Raw genomic sequence first — 17,829 nt, forward strand, 5'->3', positions numbered from 1 at the left:
AATTTATAAAAAAATATATAAATTATAGCTAGGTCATTCAGGGGTGATGTCAGGAAGCATTTCTTCACTTAAGAAATGCCTGCCCCAAACTGTTCAGGTTGACAAAACAGACTGATAACTTTCTGGTAGGAAGGGTTACAGGACCAAATCAGGTAAATGGAGTTAAGATAAAGATCAGCCAGGGTTGAACTGAATGGTGGTGAAGGTTCTTGTTCCTATGAAGAAGCTGAAGTAAACGGCCACTGGTCTCGTACATTGACTTGGTGAATTCTTTTCAGTGAGACGCTCCTGCCGTCATCTGTTTCCATCTCCCTGGTTGAGTGCTGAAAACCTGCCGGAATAGAGATTTTAAACAAAACGTACCAAGACTGCAGCAATGTTGGTATATGCAGTAGCTTCATTATTGGCCCAGTTGAAGGGTCTGCTATTTGATCGAGGCACATTTACACTGAGCTGATAAAAAAAAAAGCCTGCAAGGCTCTCTTGCTAAATCAGTCATTTATTTTTGCCTTGTAGTCTTGTTAGATAGGCGTGGGCATATTTCCTATGTTTTTGTCTGCTTGCTTTGTAAACAGACTAACATAATCATGAGATGGGGTCCACATAACTTAATCAACACCCCGATGTATTTTCTTAAGAGTTTAATGTTACATTTTACAAGGTAGATAAGGATTCGAAAGGTCATTTGGTCTGCCTTAGTTAATCAAGTAAGAAGTCTTACAACACCAGGTTAAAGTCCAACAGGTTTGTTTCAAACACGAGCTTTCGGAGCACGGCTCCTTCTTCAGGTGAAGAAGGAGCCGTGCTCCGAAAGCTCGTGTTTGAAACAAACCTGTTGGACTTTAACCTGGTGTTGTAAGACTTCTTACTGTGCTCACCCCAGTCCAACGCCGGCATCTCCACATCATGGCTACCATTAGTTAATCAATGCAGAAATAATCTACAATCTGTCCACCGCCTGACTGGAACTTTTGGGATATGAATGACATTGAAAGTCAGTATTTATTGTGTATTCTTAGCTGGCAAGTCGCTTGGGATTGAAGTTACATGTACAACATATATAGTGGAACATTGACGAAAGAGAAAATGCTGGAAAATCTCAGCAGGTCTGGCAGCATCTGTTGGGAGAAAAAAAGAGCTGACGTTTCGAGTCCGATTGCTCTTTGTCAAAGGTTCAGATTCCAACATCCGCAGTAATTTGCTTTTATATAGTGGAACATTAATGAATAAGCGGGGGCAGCACGGTGGCACAGTGGTTAGTATTGCTGCCTACGGCGCTGAGGAACCGGCCCTGGGTCACTGTCCGTGTGGAGTTTGCACATTCTCCCCGTATCTGCGTGGGTTTCACCCCCACAACCCAAAGATGCGCAGGATAGGTAGATTGGCTATTCTAAATTGCCCCTTAATTGGAAAAAATAATTGGGTACTCTAAATTTATTTTTAAAAAAATAAAAATTAATGAATAAGCGGGGTTTAACATCTGCTTGTGATCATTTTTCTGGTCTAGAAAATGACTGCAAGCACTAGGTCACCTTACAAATGAATGATGAACAGCACCCAAGCACGATGGAATGCCAGCAGTCCAATGCCTCCTACTGCCAGTAGACTGTGGAATAATGTGTATTGACTGATGGCATAACCATCTTGGGATGGAGTAGCCATCAGTAAAGTGGAAAAATTATAATGTATGTCATGAGTGATTCAACAGGAAGCTTAACATATTTACTAGGAAATAAGTGAAACAGCTTGCAATAGATGTCAAAACGAACATTTAATTTTAAATGTTTATTCAGTGTTGTACTCATGCACAGATTAGGCTGTTTGAATTCTATAAGCTATAACTAATCACACCATGCTGTCAAGTTTCGGGCAATTCAAAACAACAGCTATTATTATAGGATCAGTGTAAAGAAATATGGTATTGTTCGTCCAAATTTGTTTGTACTGGGCTTACAATATCCTCAAAAAAGTGTGCATGTTTGAGATTATCGAAGTTTGTGATTATTGAAGCAATAATATAGGAGAAGGAGCAACTACATAAAATCCAAATCAGCTTTGTGGATCTCATTGGAAATTCTGGTGTGGCAGCAGCCCTCTCTTTCATAGAGTGGTATCATAGAATTTACAGTGCAGATGGAGGCCATTCAGTCCATCGGGTTTGCATCGGCCCTTGGAAAGAGGGCCCGACTTAAGCCCCACACCTCCACCCTATCCCCTTTATCTCCGTAACCCAACCTAACCTTTTTGGACACCAAGGGCAATTTAGCATGGCCAATCCACCTAACTTGCACATCTTTGGACTGTGGGAGGAACCAGAGCACCCGGAGGAAACCCACGCACACAAAGGGAGAACATGCAGACTCCACACAGACAGTGACCCAAGCCTGGAATCGAACCTGGGACCAAGGAGCTATGAAACAACTGTGCTAACCACTTTGCTACCGTGCTGCACTTTCCAAGACCCTTGTTGAAATGATGGGCTGTGATGCATATATGAGAAAAGTTTGTTGATAACTTTATTTCAGAATGAAGCGCACATTAAAATTGTGTTGCAGTTTTGAGCTTCCTCAGTGTTCCAGATTTTCTTTCATCTATTATCCTGTGCAAAACTTCACACATTCGCCCAGTCCGATCTTGTGCTCCCCTTAATTTGAATTTTATATAACTTTCACTGCCTGAAACACACGTAGTTATAGTTTGCAGACTTGCCGATAAGACTCTTAACGTGTACTCATATTGGCCCCAAACAATAGTGTTAAAACTCACTATTTCGTTGGTTGTGGGGATTAAGTTATGTAGAAAATAGCGAACAAAATAGGAGGAACAAACTTTAAACAGTATGAATAATGGAAGGAGAAGGAAATACAATATTTGCTTCATCCCTTGTTTTGGGTCTCTGTGCTATTCCAGGTTGAGCTTCCAGCCCTCTATCAGCGCTGTGCAAGCATCCTCCAGTGGGGTGTTTAAGCAGTCCTGAGTCATCTTGCCTTGCACATGACTAATGGAAACAACCAGCTGGTCCACCAAAGCTGCCTAATAATGTCACAATGCAATTAACACCAGTTAGGGATAAGCTTGGACTAATTCAGTAAGTCTGCATTTGTAAAGCACCTTTACACAATAAAAAAATCAAGAAAGGAGAGAATTGGTGGGCAACAGAGATTGAAAAAGGGGTTGTAGGGTTGAAGGCCTGAGCAGCGACAGGAAGAGTTGAGATCAAGGAAGAAGTTGAAAAACAGGACAAGACTGGAATCTATGATGATAGGTAGACTATCATCTGTATATAATATGAGTAGTTCATCATCACTGCAAGTTCTATGATCTGCATGTGTATTATAAGTTATATGTTTTACTGTTGTAGTTCTACCATCCTACCAGCAGGTGGGGTGAGTACGGAGTCCCAGGATCTGCAGGCACAATGAATTCCTTCAGAAGGTGTTTGTAAGGAGTTGATATCCCAAGTCGTAGATTAGAGCAGTGCTGTTGTATCTTAGTGTAAATTAGTTATAAGACATTTATTTCCAATTGTATTCATCTTAGACATTTTAGTTATTCTTTAATGTAGTGTTAGGAATAAAACAAAGTCTAATGTTCTTTGTTCACATCAGCCCAATCAAAGAACATTACAGAATTGTGCTAAATCAGGATTAAATTAATGGTTAAAATAATCTGGGAAATTTCTTTGATTCCATTTTTAAAATAAATGTAGAGTACCCAATTCCCCCCCCCCCCCCCCCCCCCCCCCCAATTAAGGGGCAATTTAGTGTGGCCAATCCATCTTTCCTGCACATCTTTGGGTTGTGGGGTGAGACCTAAGCAGACACGGGGAGAATGTGCAAGCTCCACACGGCCAGTGACCCGGGGCCAGGATCGACCTGCTAACCTCTGTACCACCGTACTGCCCCAATTTCTTTGATTCCTGAAGGCAGTTAAACATGTTGCAGAGGACCGTAATCAACAGGAGCTCATCCAGGATCCTATCAAACACTTGACCTCAATGAGTACTCACTGCACAAACTAGTAACCACAAACCTGATATCACATTTACATAACTTACAGGCCCCAGGTTTTCTCCAACAAACCTAACTCAACTGGCCTTTCCACAAGAGTCAAATTTAGCTATAAATTTAGAGTACCCCAATTATTTTGATTCAATTAAGGGGCAATTTAGCACAGTCAATCCACCTCACCTGCTCATCTTTGGGTTATGGGGGTGAAACTCACGCAGACACCGATAAGATTCTGACCAATTTGCAAGTATATATCTTCACACACATTGGGCCACATTTTCCAGTCTCTGGATTGTCAGAAGCCGGATGTAAACTGAGAAACACGTTGCGGTGCTGTGGCAGTCTTGATGCAAGGATCAGAGTTACACTGTATAGAAGAGGCTCTTCAGCCCATTGAGTCTGCACCGCCAAAAATACACTAATCCCACTTTCCAGCACTTGGCCCATAACCTTGAATGTTATGACATTTCAAGTGCTCATCCACATACGTGTTAACGATTGGGAGGTTTCCTGCCTCGACCATCCTTCCAGGCAGTGCATTCCAGACTTCCATCGCTCTTCTTCCCTCAATTCCCCTCTAAACTTCCTGCCACTCATCTTAAAATTATGCCCCCATGTTAGTGATCATTCAACTAAGGGATACAGCTGTTTCCTATCCACCCTGTACATACACTCAACCTTATACACCTCAATTAGGACCCCCTCAGCCTCTCTGCTCGAAGGAAAACAACCTGAGCCTATCCAGCCTCTCTTCATAGCTCAAATGCTCCATCCTAGGCAAAACAAATGTCTGAGATCATGCACTAACAGATTCAAAAACATCTTCGCCCCGCTGTTAACAGACTCCTGAATGACCTCCGTATGGGCTGATCTGATCTCTTGAAACATCTTCTCTACTGAGTAGTACTGCACTCCTGTATGTTCACCTGATGCCTGTGTCTATATATTTACATTGTAATTATGTATGCCCTACTTTTTTTTTAATGTATGGAATGATGTCTGGACTGTATGCAGAATAATACTTTTCCCTGTACCTCAGTACACATGACAATAAAACAAATCCAATACGTCCTGGTGAATCTCCTCTGCACTTTCCAGTGCAATCACATCCTTCCTATTGTGAGACGACCAGAACTGCACACAGCTGTGGCCTAACCAAAGCTTTGTACAGCTACAACATAACCTCCCTGCTCTTATAATCTATGCCATGACTGATAAAGGCAAGTGTCCCATAATTCTTAACTACCCTATTAACCAGTCCTACCGTCTTAAGGGATCTGTGGACAAGCACTACAAGGTCGAAGAAGGGTAGGGTAGTTCTGCCCACTGGTCCGGCTAATATTCCTCAACAAGCACCTTTTTTTAAAAAAAAGTTTTTTTCAAATCTTTTTGAAGGATCATTTTGTGCACAACTTGGTTGCCACCTTTGCTATATCAAAACAGTGATGATTCTTAAAGGGATACTTAATTAGTTGTGAGGGCATGAGATTGTGAAAGAATAACAAAGAAATGTACAGCACAGGAACAGGCCCTTCGACCCGCCAAGCCTGTGCAGACCATGCTGCACGTTTAACCTAGAAACTTCTATGGATCCATATCCCTCTATTCCCATCCTATTCATGTATTTGTCAAAACGCCCCTTAAACGTCACTATCATACCTGCTTCCACCACCTCCTCCAGCAGCGAGTTCCAGGCACCCACTATCCCCCAGAAAAAAAAAGTTCCTTCACACATCTCCTCTAAACTTTGCCAATCGCACCTCAAATCCATGTCTCCTAGTAATTGACTCTTCCACCCTGGGAAAAAGCTTCTGAAGAAGCTACATAAATCCAATTATGTCAATGACAAAAAGACCAAAGCTGATACGGTTTAATGTGCCAAACGATGCACTCTGACCCCACTCTCCCTTTGGGTTTGGGCAGCTGAAAAGGTCTCCATCTGTAGTAAGAGTGTTGTAAAATCAAAATATTTGCATGTCAGTTACTCACCTACTACCTCTCCATGACATGGATACACGCCCATTGATATCGCCTTCCTACGGAAAGCATTCAGCAGCAGCCAGGGATCGAACCAGCCTTCGTTCTCCATACCTATACCACAGAGCACAAGATCAGCAACTAACAGGCAAGGTCGGGCTGTTTGCATATTAATTTTGGTAGAGTATCTTATCCATTCATTTCTAAAGGGAGACTGACTACATCCTAATGTCAGTTTGCAGCATTGTCGAACATCAGTCTTGAAGCTCAGATGCAATCATAAAGTATAAATCAAAACCTATTATAACCTTTAATGTATGTGAGATGCCCAGAAAACTGTGACCTGGATCCACCTCGGCTCCCTTGAGGTCACCAGAGTCACAGACGCCAGTTTCCAGCCAATTCAATTCGGGCCATATTAAGAAATGGCTCCAAAGCACTGGATACTACAAAGCCTATGGGCCCTATCAACATCCCAACAATAGTACGGAGAACTTTGACTCTAGAACTAGTTTACCCCAAGCCAAGATGTTCCATTACAGCAACAGCATTGGCATCTACCCAACAATGTGGAAAATTGGCCAGGTATGGCCTGCCCAGAAAAAGGAGGACAATCCCACCAATTGCCACGCTACAGTCAACTCCTGATCATTAGCAAAGTGATGGATGGTGTCATCGGTAGTACTATGAAGTGGCAGTTACACAGCAATAACCTGCTCAATGATGCTCAGTTATAATAATAACAATCTTTATTAGTGTCACAAGTAGGCTCTGTAATGTTACTGTGAAAATCCCCTAGTCGCCACATTCTGGCGCCTGTTTGAGTGCACCGAGGGAGAATTCAGAATGTCCAATTCACCTAACAAGCACGTCTTTCGGGACTTGTGGGAGGAAACCAGAGCACCCGGAAGAAACCCACACGGACACGGGGAGAATGTGCAGACTCCGCACAGACAGTGACCCAAGCCTTTAATTCGTACTATGTTTGAGTAGTCATGTTCTTATTGTGATAGGAACATAAACCTGCCCTTTATTTAAAATCATGTCACTCAGAAACGACCATAGGCTGGCTGATATAGGGAATAAAAATACCATGCTTAAGGGCCACACGTTTGAGATTGGGTGATCAGATGAATTACTGGAGTTGTACTCTGCACCCAACCTGGTTTTTCTAGATTTAACACTGTCTGCATGAAATTCTTCCACTATCCAGCAGTGACGTCTTTCATTAAATACGAGAGTCACCATGTTTTTTTGAAATGATTAAACTCTTTTTAATTCATCAAATCATTTTCATGTGGCACTCACCATATGAAGCTAGAGCAACCCCATCAGTGTTGATCCATGGGAATTTACTTTGTATCTGCTGCGGTGTTAGCAGAGTCACGGCTGCTCCCTCAGCCCTAAAGGTTGGAAACATGTTATTTTTTTTCTCATTTAGACATTAGCAATCCCTTTCCCCTGAATTGATCATTGTGCACTTTTCTTTTTACAGGTTGGTGACCAACGCACATCCTCCACCAAAGGGGCAGAACAAGCAAAAAAAAATTGGCTCTGCTGAAAGTTTCTTTCCCACCAGCAAGAGAAAATCTGCCGTCCACAGAATCATAGAACCACACAGTGCAGAATAGGCCCTTCTGCACTGACACATGAAAAACACCCGACCTACCTACCTAATCCCATTTGCCAACACTTGGCCCATAGCTCTGAATGTTATGTCGCACCAAGTGCTCATCCAGGTGCTTTTTAAAGGATGCGAGGTAACCCGCCTCTACCACCTGCTCAGTCAGTGAATTCCAGACTGTCACCACCCTCTGGGTAAAAATATTTTTCTTCATTCCCCCCTAAACCCCCTCCCATCACTCACCCTGAAATTGTATGCCTTCGTGAATGACCCTTCAACTAAGGGGAACAGCTACTCCCTACCCACCCTGTCCATATCCCTCAAAATCTTGTACACCTTGATCAGGTCACCCTCAAGTCTTCTCTGCTCCAATGAAAACAATCCAAGCCAATCCAGCTTCTCGTCATTACTTAAATGTTCAATCCCAGGCAACTTCTGATGAAACTCCTCTGCACCCCCTCCAGTGCAATCATATTCTTCTGATAATGTGGCAACTGGAACTGCTCAGTATGCTAGCTGTGGCCTCACCAAGGTTCTATACAGTCCAACATGACTTCCCTGCTTTTGTAATCTATCCCTTGCTTGATAAAGTCAAGTTTCTCATATGCCTTTTCAATTCACACTTTCCCACAATGGTGTATCTAAAGTTGAAAACTCAGCAAAACACAGCATCACAAAACTTGCATCTACCTGATTTTGTGGCACGGAGAGTTAAGCACCCTGTGTGCTGCACAATCCTAGAAGCACCCCCTCCTCACCAAACCTACACATATCTTTGGAAGGAGGAAGAAATAGCTAGTTTCCCATTTTTAAATTGAGCAAGCAAATGTAGCACCTGACCCTGGTCACTATCAATTAACGCTTTGAGGTAGCTCCAAGTGTAGATATCACGCGTGGATGGGATTGGGCTTAAATTTTTATCCTTGTGGTTTAATAGCCTACCAATACTTGTTTGCTGGGGTCGGCACGAACAAACAGTTGGGAGAAATGCTGAAGGGTGCAAGAATACCACAAAAAAGAATCCACATCTCAAGAGAGGGGATGAGAAAATAGGGGGAAAAAAGTCTTAAAAAATACACCTAACTCTGGTTATTTAATCATCTTGAAACTCATGAATGACAGGGATTTCAAACCATAGCTTTGCAACATCTCACCTCTGAATTCGATAATTTTCCTCCAAAACCTCACTCTGCTCCTTCCCAGCCAAAAACAGATAGCCTGATGGGTTGAACTGGATATCAACAGGTTCCTCATTCAAAACATTGAGGTGTTCCTGTTGGATAGACATGGAGTGAACTTTAACTCACGATCAATGTTCTACTCCCACCCACCCTACTGAAGATCCCATTCATTTAGCACATAAGGGGCTCCTCCAATGATTAAAGCCAGGATAGACGCTAGTTAACATGTGTACACAGTTTCTGGTATATTTGTCCAAGCTAATCAAAGTGGGTATTTGTTCTCCTTACTTTTGCAGTCAACCGTATTGGTGAGAAAAACAATGAACTTGCATTTTTATCACGTCTTTCACAATCCCAGACTGTTAATCCTTTGAGTGGATAGGGACCTTAAGGGAAAGTCTTTAGGAGAGTCTGTCACCCAACAAAGCCACTTCAGCATGCTCATCTTAGTCTTCTTGCTGCAAGTGGCTACACCTTCTCCAGGTGCTATAATGGAAGATAAAGCTGTGGAGAATGCAGAGGTATATTGGTACAGGAGCCATACAGTAGCAGTGGTTAGCACAGTTGTTTCACAGCTCCAGGGTCCCAGATTCAATTCACAACTTGGATCACTGTGCGGAGTCTGCACGTTCTCCCAGTGTCTGCGTGGGTTTCCTCCGGGTGCTCCGGTTTCCTCCCACGGTCCAAAGATGTGCAGGTTAGGTGGATTGGCAAAGATAAATTGCCCTTAGTGTCCAAAAAAGAAAAGATTAAGTGGGGTGACTGCTATAGGTTGGAGGTGTGGGCTTAAATGGGGTGCTCTTTCCAAGGGCTGGTGCAGACACGATGACCGAATGGCCTCCTTCTGCACTGTAAATTCTATGTTCTATGTAATTTCCCAGGCTGTATTACTGGAAATTGGATTTGTTTATTGTCACGCGTACAGAGGTACAGTAAAAGGTACTGTGCCATGTGTAGCTCAGAAGAAAATACACAATAGGGCAAATATAAAATACAGAATGTAAATACATAGATACAGACATTGGGTGTAGTACTACTCGGTAGAGAAGATATGTGAAGGGAACATATCTTTGGCAGCACGGTAGCATGGTGGTTAGCATAAATGCTTCACAGCTCCAGGGTCCCAGGTTCGATTCCCGGCTGGGTCACTGTCTGTGCGGAGTCTGCACGTCCTCCCCGTGTGTGCGTGGGTTTCCTCCGGGTGCTCCGGTTTCCTCCCACAGTCCAAAGATGTGCGGGTTAGGTGGATTGGCCATGCTAAATTGCCCCTAGTGTCCTAAAAAAGTAAGGTTAAGGGGGGGGGGGGGGGGGGTTGTTGGGTGATCATTGCTCGGTACAACATCGAGGGCCGAAGGGCCTGTTCTGTGCTGTACTGTTCTATAAGAACAGGTCAGTCCATAAGAGCATCATTTAAGAGTCTGGTAACAACGGGGAAGAAGCAGTTTTTGAATCTGGTAGTGCGTGTTCTGAGACTTTTGTATCTCCTGCCCGATGGAAGGAATTGGAAGAGCGAGAAAGCCGGGTGGGAGGGATCTTTGATTCTGCTGCCCGCTTTCCCAAAGCAGCGGGTGGTGCAATCAGAGTCAATGGATGGGAGGCGCGTTTGCATGATGGACTGGGCGGTGTTCACGACTCCCTGTAGTTTCTTGAGGACTTGGGGCGAGCAGTTGCCATACCAGGCTGTGATGCAGCCCGATAGGATGCTTCCTATGGTGCATCTGTAAAAGTTGGTAAGAGTCAATGTGGACATGCCGAATTTCCTTAAGTTTCCTGAGAAAGTATAGGCGCCGTTGTGCTTCCTTATTTGTCACGTCAATTTGGGTGGACCAGATTGTTGGTGATGTGCACACCAAGGAATTTGAAGTTTTCAACCATCTCCATCTCGCCCAGTTGATGCGGTACTGGGGTGTGTACAGTACTTTGCTTCCTGAAGTCAATGACAAGCTCTTTAGTTTTGCTGAAGTTGAGGGAGAGATTGTTGTTGTTACACCACTCCACTAGGTTCTCTTATCTCTCTCCTGTATTCTGATTGCCCTTAGTGTCCAAAATAAAAAAGCTTAGGTGGGGTTACTAGGATAGGTTAGGGGTGTGGGCTTAAATGGGGTGCTCTTTCCAAGGGCCGGTGCAGACTCGATGAACCGAATGGCTTCCTTCTGCACTGTAAAGTCTATGTAATTTCCCAGTGTTGTTCGAGATCTAACCCACCACGGTCATGTTGAGGTATTATGATACTTCTCTTACTGTACTCAAGCTCAGAGTTCATAAGTAACTGACAGAGTTGTCAGAAAGCTGCAGAGTGTAGCTGCTGTCTCCCAGCAGCCATCCATATACTTAACATTTTTAAAAGAGGGAATGCCTAGAGTTGATCAACATACCCTTTTAATTTTATTTCTGGACTGTGCCGGCAATGTATTTAAGTGCACGACAGTCCCTTTGAAGTTTATGTGTGGTTTCCTACACGTGGCTTGTGCAAGAACTTTCAGGATCAGATAAAATAAGGCCTGGGAAACATTTATTTATCCATCTGACCTTGCACTGGTGTTCACAGGAGAGTTGCACACAATTGGAGTGGTAGCCTTTGCACTTGATAAAAGTACAGCAAACATGTGTAGGAACACATAGAGCAATGTGCCTGCCATTAATGATCTGTGAAAAGTGCAGTGCTGTCTCAGACTATTAGCAGGTATCCATTGAAACGGAATAAAAGTTGCTCATTCCAGTTAACATTTACTTGTGTACGTGTCGATTGTGCACAGGCAGCTCAGAGTGCCCCCAAGGCACAGGTCTGTGCTGAAGTTACCTTTCCAGTCACATGCTGTGATATGGCTCTGGTTTGGAGGTCAGACTCCAGTTTATAGTAATAAAATTCACATTTTATGAACTATTATACAAATAATTTACATCTTCAGGGCAGCACAGTAGCATTGTGGATAGCACAATTGCTTCACAGCTCCAGGGTCCCAGGTTCGATTCCAGCTTGGGTCAATGTCTGTGCGGAGTCTGCACATCCTCCCCGTGTGTGCGTGGATTTCCTCCGGGTGCTCCGGTTTCCTCCCACAGTCCAAAGATGTACAGGTTAAGTGGATTGGCCATGATAAATTGCCCTTAGTGTCCAAAATTGCCCTTAGTGTTGGGTGGGGTTACTGGGTTATGGGGATAGGGTGGAGGTGTTAACCTTGGGTAGGGTGCTCTTTACAAGAGCCGGTGCAGACTCGATGGGCCGAATGGCCTCCTTCTGCAAATTCTATGATAATCTTCAAGTCTCTGTCATTTTAAGAAAGTCATAGATTTCCACAAATATTCAGTGTGAAGACACATTTCTCTAGTAAAACCTCATCTGCCTGCATATCTATGCTGCTCCTACTGCTTGTCATCCTAAAATTCCACTAAATCCAACATTTTAGGGAAATCGTTAAACATCAGAGCATCAAAAACCCATGGTAGAAAGACTAAAGAAATTGGTCAAGCAAAATGAAGGGTACAATAAAGCTCCACAAATCTACATGAAATATAGTTTGTAAGAACATTAATGTTACTTTGGTCTCTGCTTTTTATATTACAGCTTATAATTCATTCTATGAATGAATTAACAGTGATTCAATTCTCATGTCCAAATGAGAATTTGTACGTGCGACTTGTTACCCTGGACAAGTGCTCGGTCAGTTCCAGGCCACAGACCCCGGAGTTCCAACATTAATGAATTAACCAATATTTGTGTGCATTTTCCTGAGATCTTTAACCCTGAACTGCTCCAATGAGTTACAGGCACCATGTTTATAAGTAAAACATCAACAAACCGTATTTTTATAATGAGCAAAAGATAAACATAATAAAACTAATGGAACAATGGTCTACTAATCTATCTGTTCCCAAAACCGCGTCCCATTCTCTACCCAGACACGCACAAGACAAACATATAGTAGGGGATAGGGAAAGGAGTACAAATTACAGGGATTAAAAGGGTAGGAGAGATTTAAGGATTTTCGCTGCTGCGATTGAGGTCCTTGTAGGCAGCGATCTCTTCAGAATGTGATTTCTCAGAATGCAAACCATTGGTGAGTTTGTTTCTTTTAAGGACTACCATCCATTAGAACTCCCAGACTGTATGTCTTCCTCTGGGGAATCACCCTCACACAGAAGATTCAAGTCTGCAATTCTATCATGTAACAACCGGATGGTCTCCCTGAGAGATTACTGGAATCTTCTGCCTGAGAGCTTAGAGAGCTTACAGCAGATTTTACATCCACTCTGCCGTTCAACTGCTTGTTTGATCTCCGTGCAGAGATTCTAGCTATATCGTGAAGAGAGTTCTCAGACTGGGCTTTTCCCAGCCATTCAGACAGAGGATTAAACTATTACAGACCTGATGGGAGGACCTGATGGGAGGACCTGCTCGCAGCCTCTCAAACCAGTAGTCCCCCTTCACAGGTCTGGCTACTACCTACAGTCTTTTAAATTGGAGTGCCTTCCTCAGGTCTGACTGGGAGCCTCTAAAATCGCCTGGCAGGGAGAGAGCTGAGAGAGTGCCTTAAAGCTGCTTTCTGCCCAAATCCTTCATAGAACTGACAAAATGGGACACGCTTCTCCTGTTCCAGAAGTTTCTGAAAAGCTCCACCAAGCCCAAACAAGAATCTGTCCAAGGCCCGGATTGCAAATAAGCTGAATAGGTGCTTGCCAAATCCATCAGCATGGCATCACAGGCTACATCTCAGAGCATACCGAACCCATGGGGATCTGCCAGATCAGTTCCTACAGCAGCTTGGGGCGGGGGGGGGGGGGGGGGGGGGGGGGGGGGGGGGGGCAGTTCAAAACCAGAAGTCAGTGAATTTTAAATCAGCCAGCCGAATGGGCATTAAACGAGAAACACAAAACCAACAAGGATTTTAGTAAGTTCCTTCCCGAGTTCCCATCAGATGTCTATTCCTGTCCATGGATTCCAAAGAAACTCAACTGTTAGCAATCCCAGTAACATTGCTTACTTGGTCTAAATCTGGGGTGGGCAAACTACGACCCACGGTCCGCATGCGGCCCACCAAGATCAGGTCATTAAAAAAAAATGTTCTTTTTTTAAGGTTAATGGGGAGTAGAGGTTTATAAAATAATGGAAGGCTGGATTCTGAGCCTATATGAAAATTCGAGCTTGATAAGTTTTTTAAAGAAATTTTCAAAGGATGTGGGCATTACTGGCTAGGCCAGCAGATATTGATCATCAGTTACTGCCCTTGAGAAGTTGGTGGTGAGCCACCTTCTTGAACCACTGCAGTCCAATAGTGATGGTACGCCCACAGTGCTGTTACGGAGGGAGTTCCTGGATTCTAATCCAGCGACAGTAAAGGAACAGCGATACAGTTCCAAGTCAGGATAGTGCTTGGCTTGGAGGGGAACTTGCAGATGGTGGTGGTCCCATGCATATACTGCCCTTGTCCTTATAAATGGTAGAGGTTATGGGTTTGGAAGTTGCTGTTGAAGGAGACTCGGTCAGTTACTGCAGTGCATCCTGTAGATGGTACACACTGCTGCCAATGTGCATCGGTGGTGGAGGGAATAAAAGTTAAAAATAGTGGATGGGGTGCCAATCAAGCGGGCTGCTTTGTCCTGTTGAGCTTCTTGAGTGTTGTTGGGGCTGCACTCATCCAGGCAAGTGGAGAGTCTTCCATCACACTCTTGATTTGTGCATAGATGATGGACAGGCTTTGGGGAGTCAGGAGCGGAGTTACTCATTGTAGGATGTCCAGCCTCTGACCTGCTCTTATAGGCACAGCATTTAGATGGCTGGTTCATTTCAGTTTCTGGCCAATGGTAATCCCCAGGATATTGATAGTGGGGGATTTAGCGATGGTAATGCCATTGAATGCCACAAGGAGATGACTAGATTCTCTCTTGTTGGCGATAGGCATTTCCTGGCACTTGTATGACAAGTATGTTACTTACAACTTAACAGCCCAAGCCGGAATGTTATCCAGGTCTTCCTGCATACAGGCACAGACTTCTTCAGTATCTGAGAAGCCATGCATGATGAAGACTGCTGGGGAGACCAAGGGACATGGGTTTAAACTATGCGCGTATAGGAATAGACTAAATGTTAGATGGTTCTTTATTGCCTAAAATATTTGCCTTGAAAATATTGCTGACTAGCACGATGGCTGCTGACACTGTCTGCTTTCAAAGCAGGGATGGGGGGGTTTGAGAATGGCTTGACCAGTTCTTAGTTGGGAAAGAGACTGCATCTTATTTGGATTAGTAGCTGCAGTAATATATTTATCAGCCTGATCTCCCTTTGATTCCTGAGGGGGTCAGAAAGGAATCTTCTGGTGTCTTTAAACCCGGGGGAGGGAGGGGGGTTGTAAATGGGGTTTCACTCCTTTATTCTGCTTCTCCCAGGAGAGTGCCTGACTGGTGGGGGTGCGGGAGGTAGGAGGCTCTGGTAGGAAGTGCCTAATCTTGATGCTCCAGCACCAGGAGCACAGGGTAGACTTAATGGACCAGCTGATATTTCCCTGCCTGTCATTTTTATGTTTGCATTAAGGTTATCAGATAAAATGTTGGCCAATGATCCTGATAAGCTTTCTTATTTTCACCGAGCTCAAATTTTGAGAGATACCTGTTGATGAAGGTGCAGATTAATCTTAATATTAAGAGGCAAACGACATGTCCAAAGGACCATGGTCCTCATCTCAGATACAGCAAGTGCCAAACTGCAAGCCGGAATGCACTTTCATCCCTTGTGGGATCTTGTTTAAAAAGCACAAGCCAGGAAATTACAACAGGTGAAAGCAGGAGCCATTATCCGATAAAGTTTACACTTGGTTTGCTCCAAGACAGTTTCTATAATCAGCTATTTTATTACTCTGGGACGAAAGCCTAGCAAATATTTTTGATCCACAATTGCAGGCGATAGTTTTGTGCAGTTCATTTGTATGCTGTGATCAGGGGGATATGCGGGTGAGTGTTCAGGATCTTGAACACCGAGCAGCACGTTTGCTACCTTTGCAGCCAAATCTGACACAGCAACATAATCAGACCAAGGAGAAGAGATCACAAAGAATGAATGTAAGAAGTGTTGAGGGCGAGTTGCCAGTGAGATAGTCATACAGATTGGGGAAATCCAGCTTCTATCCCTCGTCCATACCAAGTTAGCGGATCTCATGGATGACCGTTGATGTATAATTAGTGGTCAGGACAGAATAAGGAAATCCGAGTCAAACCTCATGCAAGAAAGGCCCATGCTCAGCTCCCGCAGTGTCAAATATTCTTCCAATGCTCACTGTCTGGACTTAAAGACCTTATGGGCATGGCTGTCATTGCCTGCAGAGCTGCGCCCCTCCATACGTTTACGAGTAGAGGAGAGAAAATAATGGCCAAAAAGAGCAAATTACCGAAGCTTTCTTCTAAATAGGTTTCCAGTTGGAAACCACCACGAGACCTTCAACCTCAGACACCATACAAAAACACTAAGCAGGCCCATATGACGGTGGCTCAGATGAGCAAATTTTTACGGGATAGAGGACAAATGCGCCAGGTCCAGCGAACCATGTTCGCATGTTTTGGGCATGCCCTAAGCTGAGGGGGTACTGGGAGGGATTTGCGGGGGTCAAGTCCCAGGTGCTAAAAACAAGGGTGGTGATGAGTCCAGGGGTGGCAATTTGTGGGGTTTCGGAAGACCCGGGCGTCCAGGGGGAGAAAGAGGCCCATGTGTTGGCCTTTGCTTCCCTGATAGCCCGGCGACGAAAATTATTGGCGTGGAGGGACTCAAAGCCCCCGAAGACTGAGTGGTGGCTTGCGGACATGTCGAGTTTCCTGGAGATGGAAAAAATTAAGTTCGCCTTGAGGGGATCTGTGCAGGGGTTCACCCGGAGGTGGCAACCATTTATTGACTTATTTGCGGGAGAGTGAGCGTCAGCGGGGGGGGGGTAGAGTAGAGTAGGAGGGAAAATACGTGGATGTTTGCACATTTTTGCCTTTTTGCTTTCTTTCTGATGATGTCTGTAACTGTTTAGAAAGCCAAAAACTACCTCAATAAAATTGTTTATTTAAAAAAAAACACTAAGCAGAAGTCAGTTATGTGACAAGCCCAAGCAATCTGTACCTGTATATTGCGAAGGAAGTGGGCAGACTGCATGGACAGTTGGATGTTTTCTGGCAGAGAGAACTGCTGGCGAATTCCTCCTATTGAGAGGACTGTGGAGGCTTTGGCATACTGTGGGCAAAAGAAAATAAATGAGTATCTAGAAAAAAAAACAGCAAAACACCATCGGTGGACCAGTGTCACAGAATGTCAATGCACCTGTACCTTGTGCCACACTGACAGAAAAAACATTTTCCTTCATTATGCCACTGTGTCAATCAATGAGACAAAGTGAAGATATTGTACTGCTCTACAGGAGGATAAAAACATGCAGAAACAAAGAACAAGCACAAGTTTTAATTCCCTTACAAAACCCCAATGACATTATTCCCTTCTTTAAAAGAACCTGGCTTTGCATGTGCAATGAAATAGACAAAGTGCTTACACCCCTGGCTTTGATTAGAGTTCAGACAACAGGACAAATTCCCTTTCTACTGCTTGGGTTTGAGGCCATTTTAATTTACTTCCTTTTCAGTGCATGTCCAAAGCACAAACTATTTGTCATTCGTTAAAGTCTGAATGATCCCAAGGATGGCTGGAGAGGATTAAGACCCAGCATACAATGTGGCACAAGGATTTGTATCGGAATCCCATGAAAATTGGTGGTTCTGTATCCTGAAGGTCCTACAGAGGCTATATGGAAAAAAAGGCTATCCTGGGCTGGTCTTAGACACTCTGCAAGGATTCGACACAGCACTTAGATTTATGTACATATATCAATTGCAAATTAAAGCAAAAAACCGTGGCCAAAGGAAGTGGGAGAGGAGGTAGTAAGGATAATGTTTGGATTTGATGTTTGAGTCAGGAACTCAGCTTTCATGAGAAAAACAACTATTCACTTGAGCTTTCAACGTGTGCACCTGTAGTAGCCCAAAGCCAGAAGGCTATTCCCTCAAAGGTGAGGTGAAATAA

At 43.9% G+C, this 17,829-nt stretch overlaps 1 protein-coding gene across 1 annotated transcript in view; it reads right to left on the bottom strand.

Annotated features, from left to right (window-relative positions):
* The window catches only part of foxred1 (FAD-dependent oxidoreductase domain containing 1), a 50,448-nt gene that overhangs the window by 15,735 nt on the left and 16,884 nt on the right, over positions 1 to 17,829 (bottom strand). Inside the window, exons 3-7 of the mRNA XM_038779514.1 lie at positions 16,879 to 16,989; positions 8,766 to 8,884; positions 7,296 to 7,390; positions 6,000 to 6,101; positions 255 to 331 (exon numbers count right to left, since the gene is read on the bottom strand). Of these exons, the coding sequence (XP_038635442.1) occupies positions 255 to 331; positions 6,000 to 6,101; positions 7,296 to 7,390; positions 8,766 to 8,884; positions 16,879 to 16,989 (504 nt within the window). The remainder of the gene's footprint in view (positions 1 to 254; positions 332 to 5,999; positions 6,102 to 7,295; positions 7,391 to 8,765; positions 8,885 to 16,878; positions 16,990 to 17,829) is intronic.

This window comes from Scyliorhinus canicula, chromosome 19 (assembly GCF_902713615.1).
Source record: "Scyliorhinus canicula chromosome 19, sScyCan1.1, whole genome shotgun sequence".
Taxonomy (NCBI): domain Eukaryota; kingdom Metazoa; phylum Chordata; class Chondrichthyes; order Carcharhiniformes; family Scyliorhinidae; genus Scyliorhinus; species Scyliorhinus canicula.